This window comes from Periophthalmus magnuspinnatus, chromosome 2 (genome assembly GCF_009829125.3).
Source record: "Periophthalmus magnuspinnatus isolate fPerMag1 chromosome 2, fPerMag1.2.pri, whole genome shotgun sequence".
In the NCBI taxonomy this organism is placed as follows: domain Eukaryota; kingdom Metazoa; phylum Chordata; class Actinopteri; order Gobiiformes; family Gobiidae; genus Periophthalmus; species Periophthalmus magnuspinnatus.
In genome coordinates, this window is record NC_047127.1 from 10,855,674 (window position 1) to 10,863,546 (window position 7,873).

General features: G+C 41.1%; 1 protein-coding gene across 1 annotated transcript; it reads left to right on the top strand.

Annotated features, from left to right (window-relative positions):
* Nucleotides 1–1,271: 1,271 nt before the first annotated feature.
* Nucleotides 1,272–4,081, top strand: LOC117385049 (carboxypeptidase N subunit 2). Its single transcript, XM_033982289.2, has 2 exons — nucleotides 1,272–1,309; nucleotides 3,000–4,081. Exon 2 carries the CDS (start codon nucleotides 3,008–3,010, stop codon nucleotides 4,079–4,081), a length of 1,074 nt encoding a protein of 357 aa, XP_033838180.1. The 5' UTR covers nucleotides 1,272–1,309; nucleotides 3,000–3,007.
* Nucleotides 4,082–7,873: the final 3,792 nt, after the last annotated feature.

Genomic DNA, 7,873 nt, shown 5'->3' on the forward strand with positions numbered 1-7,873 from the left:
GAGTGGTGTCAGAGATGACGAGCCTGACTGCAGCAGTTACGAAGAGAGAGGCCACAGTTTTTCAATGTAAAGTGAACTGGAGCCAGAGTCGGTGGAGCAGGACGCGCGCCTGTGATCTCTTCCTGCTTGTAGCATGGCGGCTACCTGGTTAGCTATGTCCATTTATCTATACAGTCTATGGTGGATCCAGGCATTTTGAGCTCTGGAGAGGGAACTATTGATAGACAGCCTCAATAAAAAAAAAAATCAAGATACACCATCACCTATTGTCTCTATGGAGATTTTGTTGCCTGCAATGTTCCACAGTATGCCATTAAACACATGCATCTCTATGGTCACACTACGTGCATACCCTGCTCTGATTTTTGAGCAGTAAAACACCTAATTAATATTATTATTAATTGAATGCCGTACTGTAGAATAGTCAGGTAAAGCAAACATCTCCATGGAGACAAGCAGGTGGCAAACCCTCCACCAGAAAAGTTACATAGTGCACCTTTAATCGTTTTTAGTTGCGTTTATACATGATATCTTTAATGTCAGCCTATACCTTCTACACTGTGTAAGCCTGTACACACTGAGTTAAAGCCCCCGCCCGCCCGCCTGACGTTGGCCTGGTAAATAATTGACATGGGTACACACCCCTCCTCCCTCTCTCACTCCCCTCCACTCCCTCTCTTACTGTCCCCCCTCTCTCTCCCCCTTCCTCTCCTGCTGTCCCTTTCTCTCTCCTCTCTCTCCTACTGCCCCCCTTCTCTCATCTCTCACTCTCCCTTTCCTACTGTCCCCCTCTCTCCCCCCCTTTCTCTCCTGCTGTCCCTCTCTCCTCTCTCTCCTGCTGCCCCTCCCCATCTCTCACTCTCCCTTTCCTACTGTTCCTCCTCTCTTTCCCCCGTCCTCTCCTGCTGTCTCTCTCTCCTCTCTCTCCCTCCCTCTCCTACTGCACCCCTCTATTTTCTCTGTCTCTCCCTCTCTCTCTCTTGCCCCTTTCTCTCTCAGCTCTCACTCTCCCTCTTCTGCTGTCCCCTCTCTCTCCCCACTTCTGTGTCCCGCCTCTCTCCTGCTCTCCTTTGGTCCTGTGTACCTCCCTCTCTCCCTCCTCTCGCTCCCCCTCTCAGCTCCTTCTCTCCTCCCCCCACTCCCCCCCTGCCTCTTCTCCCCCTCCATTCATCCCCCCTCCCTCTTTCTCCCTCTCCCCTCCTCCCTCTCCCCCCTGTCCCCTGCTCTCCTGCTGTCCTGTGTGTTTCTTTCCATGGTCTTAATGCACTCACTCATCAGCGCTCCTCTGTGCACAACGCAGCGCCACACGGTGAGTACTATTACATTTACTTCGTCAAAGATAGATTTTTGTACTTTTTTAACTTTTGTTGTTGTTGTTTTTTACTATGTATTATCCATTTTGCCAGTAACTTAAAAACACATGACTAAGTTCAGACTACAATACGGCGAACATAATTGGACTTGCACATTTGACAGCTGTAACAGTATGATTATGAGTGTGGACGTAAGATCTGAAAAATATGGCAAAATATAAAAAGTATTAAACAAATCCCAGTGTTTCAAAATTAGACGAATGTTTTTACTCTATTTCTCAGCATTTCAGCTTAAACCTATCGCTTATACCCCTGAATGAAGGTAATCAAATGATACTCCAGCACGATTTTAAAGTATACATGAATAAAACTACTCTTGAGGATCAAAAATGCAATTGTAATTGTAAAATGTAATTCTCTGCAAATACAAATCCCATTTACACTATGGGATTTGACCAACATAACAATTAAAGGTGCTATATTACATGAAATGGATTCTTGCCATGTTATAATGCTGTTACCTCCTCAAAAACAGACCTAGAGTTGTGTTTTGTTTCATTCACACATGTTTGAGTAAACCTTTATTATTAGTCTGTCTACATCTCCAATGCTCAAAATGCTCTGTTCCACCTTGTGATGTCATGAAGTAATAGTTTTCATGTTAACAGCTACCTTTTACATTTGGTTCAGTACAGATTGGCAATTCCACGCAACTTCTTTGTCATTAGTTACCACAAAGCAGATTAGCACTGAGCTTTCAAACTTTTAATGTTCATTTTTTCCAGAAACTCTGTGGGAAAAATGAATTGGTAATTTACCTCCAAAACCAGGGCAGAGCAGTGACTGTTGAGCTCCATAGGGATCCTGAGTGCAATTAAAGATGCAGTACCTAATTTTCAAACTGTGAAAACACTCTGATGACTCTTATGGCTGATGGAAGTTTGCAAGTCCTGATCTATATTATAATGTTATTTCCTCATCACAAACAGACCTGGAGTTGTGTTTTGTTTCATTCACACATGTTTAACACACAAACTCTGCATATTTAGGCTGAGTTCTTCTCTCAAACAGAAAATGCTCTGTTAAGCAAAACACAACTCCCGGCATGTTTTTGAGGCGGTAACATTATAACATGGCTTAAATTTCACAAGAATCCATTTTGTGTTATATAGGACCTCTGTGTACAACTTATCAGAAAAATGTATTGCGTATTCTCCCTCTGTGATCACAGTGATGCCCCTTTTATCGCCCTCTAGTGTCTGGTGGTGCCCTATGCATCAGAATCGGCCCTGCTTGTTGCCAGTGTTGGGAATAACTGTATTCTTGTGCAGTTACTTTCTCATTTGGTGTGTATTCAGAGTACAGTTACTTTCCAAAAACAAAGAAATACATTCTGGTATTTCATCATGTAATTTAGGCTTCAAACTGCACTGTGTTAGAGAATGGACAGAAAAAACTGCTCTTGTATGTGTGATTGTTCCTTGAAACAAATATAAAGTTGTTTTTAGTCCTATTTTGCTTTTTTTTTTTACAATATAATTTAAATGCAACTCAGTGTAAAAGTGCTCAGAGTATTCAGTGCTCCGATTGGACCATGTAACAACATTCGGTATTCTCTTACTAAGAACATTTCCAAAGGAAGTGTACCTTGTCCTTGTCTGAGCTCAACTGTCTCCCTCTGTCCAGGTGCAGCGATGTGGCTTCTACGTGTGGCGCTGTTGCAGGCGCTCATTGGCTCCATCCTTCCTCGATCGCACAGCGGCTGGTGCCAATTAGGGTGCGACTGCCGGGGCGAGCTCAAATTCACCATCTGCTCACGGGCCATGTTCACCGCCCTGCCTCCCCAATTCCCGTCCACCACCGAGCTCCTCGATCTATCCCACAACCTCATCTCGACCATCCCCGAGCACGCGCTATCCCACAACCGCAAGCTCCGTGTGCTCCTGCTCCAACACAACAACATCAGCCTAGTGGAGGATGGTTGTTTTTCGCAGCTTGAATTCCTCCAGAAGTTGGACCTGAGCTGGAATCGCATCCGCAGCCTGAGCGAGGGTTTCTCCATTGGGCTGACCTTCCTCCGAGAGCTCCAACTAGCCTACAACCTCCTGACCAGCCTAGATAGCCGCAGCTTCATGCACCTAGATGGGCTACAGAGACTCAACCTGACAGGCAACTTCATCCACATGATCCGGATGAGGTCTTTCGCCTCCATGAGCTCCCTGCGGCAGCTCCACCTCGCCGGGAACCAGCTTACCGACCTCAAGAGCGGAATCTTCTCCATGTTGCGTTCCTTAGAAGTCCTCAACTTGGAACGCAACTACATCAGCGAGACAGACGTAGGTGTCTTCAAACCTCTGACCAGCATGACCTTGCTCAACCTCGGAAACAACCAGATGTCCACCGTGTACTTCAAGACCTTCCTCAGCATCCACACCTACAGCACCCACATCCTGATGGAGGGGAATCCGTGGAACTGCGACTGCGATCTCCAAAGGGTGTTCCGAAAACTGCGCTCCATCCAGAGGCTCTTCTTGGACGACTACACCAACCTGACGTGCCGACAACCAGCAGTGCTGGAGGGGTACCGGCTCATGGAGGTGGACGCAGAGCTGTGCATCGCGGAGACAGTGACGGTGCTGATCATCACCGTTACCGTGGTGATCACCGTGCTCGCCGCCATGCTGATGGGAGAGAGGAAGAGGAAGAAGAAGAAGAAGAGCAAGCACTGGACCCAGCAGGGGGAGCTGTCGGAAGAGTCGGATTATTAAGAGCAGCTGGACAAGTCTAAACATCCACACGTCAAAGTGTTTGGAGGTCGGCTGGGAAGGAATGATTCTTTACTGTTTAAAGGTCCCATGTTACATAAAATTGACTCTTGTGAGCTTTAAGCCATGTTATAATGTTGTTACCTCCTCAAAAACATACCTGGAGTTGTGTTTTGTTTCATACATACATGTTTGAGTAACACTTTATTATTATTTTTAGTCTGTCTACATCTCCAAAGCTCAAAATGCTCTGTTCCACCTTGTGATGTCATGAAGCGATAGTTTTCAAGTTAACAGCTCCTTTTACCTCTTGTTCAGTAGAGACTGGCAATTCCACGACTGAAATCATTCAAATGATGTATGAAGTTTAAAAACACAGTGGAGCACTTCCTGTATTACCACATGACATCACAAAGTGGAACAAAGTGATTTCAGCCTAAATATGTAGTATTTGTGTGTTAAACATGTGTGAATGAAACACAACACAACTCCAGGTCTGTTTGTGATGAGGAAACAACATTATAACATAGATCAGAATAGTGTAATAAGGGCCCTTTAAAAATGACATTTTCACAAATTTATGAAAATATATAATACTTTTAAAGGAGACATATTGTGCAAAACAGTTGAACCCCGTTTTCCTTCATCATTAGCTTACTCAGAGCTGTATTTTGAGTGATTTATGCATGTTTGAGTAATCATGTACTGTCATACATTTGCTCCGAAACTTTCTGTTTTCACCTACCCCTTATCTCCACCCACAACTCTGTGCTTTCGGGTGACTCTTTAAAGAAAAAATATTTGGATCAATACTGCAATTTATCAAAAAACAAAATGTGACACAATAATCCAAATATGTTTTGGTTTATTACTACCAGTACTTGTAGGGGTGAGACAAGACACAATTTCCACAAAATTAGATGAAGCACGAGATTGGGTCCAGATTGTGACATTCACTTCACAGATTTTGATTTATTTCATTTATTTGTAGCACTGCTGTGAAACTACAGCTTCTCAAGAGGTGTAACTTAGCAACGTTAATCCTTTTTTCTCTAATCAAATCTCAAAGCAATTAAGATCATTTTCCCCATGTAATTTTATCTCATGAGATCTGGTTGCACGAGATCTGTTCCCTCCAGAAAAGCATAATATGTCTTTTTTTTGTTACATTTTAGACTAAAGCAATGCACTTTTGATTGTATTATCAGCAAATACTCTGTCCATATATTAACGATTTGAACAGGAGTCCTTTCGAATGCCACTTACCACTCACACTGTGCACTTCTGAGACAGTTGTCCTTGAACCTGTTTCTGAGCCTGCTTCTTCAGTTTAATCTGCTTTTGTTGGAAATAACTTAAGTATTTCTGATGGCTTCTTAAAAACAGAACAATGGATTACCGAGCCATCGTTCACATACTGCAGTGCAGACTTGGACTCGGGATTCAGAGAGGTCACATTGGAAACAAATGGATGGATTGTAGCTGTGGATCAGACCTGTCCCCTGATCCAAAGATGTAAAGGATATAGTACTTCAAACAAGAGGCACGAGTAACAGAAGACTGGAGTCATTACTTAAGTCACGGTAACACTTTATAATAGCTACTCCTTAATAAGCCTTAGTAAAGCATGAACAAATACTTAATTCATAATGAACAAAGAGTTTATTAAGAATTATTCAGACTTAAAAAAACACAGTATGTAACTAAAGTAAATGCGTGTTTTTTATATTTGGTTGTTTTTATTGACCTTATTCCGCCCTGCCCAGTTTTGCCTCTAAAGGCTACTAAACCACACTTTCGTTGTAGTGGCACTTCTGGTTAAGTGGGAATCCCATTCATTTAAATGGAGAATTTGGGAAAGTTTTGCAATTAAATGTTACCACCAAGTCAACACTGCACTGTTTCTCTGGAGGCTTTAAAACCACTCTGGAGTCCATATAGAACTTATTTGCTGTCGAGATTGGCAGTCACATGCAAAATAATACAACCTTAAAGACATTCGCTATGCCCACGTAAACTTCTGGTGGTGAAATGCATTGAAAAACGTAAAAAAAAGTTCTGTTCTTACCATAGACTTTATATATAAATGGACATAGCAAATCTGCCAGCCATTGCATTATAAACAGAAAGTGAGTATGGGTGCATGGGGTTAGGCTTAGGACACGCCTGAATCATTCTTAATAACCTATTTATTAATTATGAATGAAGTGTTTGTTCATGATTTATTAAGGTTAATTAAGGTGTAGTTATTATAAAGTGTTACCCAAAGTAAATTATTCTTTTACACTATTTTAATACTTTTCTTAAAGATATGAAATATTAAAATGTGAAATAAATGTATATCTAATGTTTTGGGTTGACTGTCACTTTTTGGAATAAATTGATATTTTGCAGGTGATGTCATCAACATTCACTGAGGGTGTGATACTAACTGGAAGCACTTCTCTGTCTGAAGCTCTGTTACTCAAGTTAGACTGAGCTTTTTTTTTTTTTTTTTTTTTTAAAACACACAATCTGAACACAAGTTGGTTGAGTTAGTTGGAACTGAAAAGGTGAACTGATTTGTGCTGTAAAACAAATCCCTCTCAAATAACATTACAGGCACAAGCTAGCTAGCGTTAGCAAACAGTTTTTCAGTCATTCTCACTTTTTTTGGAAAATCAAACAACTAAATGGGACCATGAACACTCAGATTGATCACAGGCTCATGAAAATGTGCTGTTTAAATCCATTTTGTATATTTTCTTGAGTTTCAGACAGTGTTTTGACAGTGTTTGTGTACATTGCGTCACCATAGTAACAGCAGAACATTTCACCATAGACATACATGTAGAACATCCCCACGCTGATGTTATTGCAACATATGAAAAACTAGTGTGGACCAACTCTTTTTCAATAGTTTGGAATGTACACTTGAGGTTGCAGGTGCAAACATTACTCCTGGTGTCCTTGGGCAAGACACTTGACCCCTAGTGCTTGGATGTGCAACCGGAAGGGCCCAAATGGGAGAGCTCCAAGGGGGTCAAGAGGCTCCATAAATAATGCAGCGGTTTGGAGGAGGTCTGAGCTCTCTGGGAGACTATAGCTGCTTTGACGAGAACACTGTAGGCATTACATTACAACATTTTAGATGTTATCTCTTTGTAGTTTTAGACCAACAATTGTACTTAAAGTGCATTTGACAGATTCATATATTTTTCGAATTCTGACTTGGTTAGGTGGAATAGAACATCTGCTAAATATTTATCATGGTTTTACATCAGTTAAGTGGCAGTTTGAGCAGAAAAGTACAAATCAAAATACTGGAAAATACAGGAAGCAGCACTGAGTTCTAAAACGGAAGCATCAGAAATCGACATAACTGGCCATCAGGTGTAAAAAAAATCTGCCAAATGATGAATAGAATATAAAACGAATAAAAATACAAATGATCATACAGAGATAAAAAGACATTGTATATATCCAAAGAACCCAGCATATTGGAAACATAAACCGTGAGATAGCACTTTAAAGTCCAGTGATGCTTGAACTGGAATATTCCATAGTAGGCTACAAACACATTAAAACAGTAATACATTTAATAATAATAATAAATTTTATTTATATAGCGCTTTTCAGGACACTCAAAGTCGCTTCACAGTAGATAAAATAATAAAATATCACAAAATTTACAACATAAAATCAAACATTAAAAGCGATTTTAAACAGGTGAGTTTTAACGTTACATAATGACATCATATAGCTTATTATCAGAGGCAGGTAGAGTAGCCAGAAATTGTACTCAAGTAAAAGTAA

Bases quoted from the DNA above. Each gene is read 5' to 3' on its own strand.
- LOC117385049 (XM_033982289.2), top strand. From the start codon at position 3,008: ATGTGGCTTCTACGTGTGGCGCTGTTGCAGGCGCTCATTGGCTCCATC.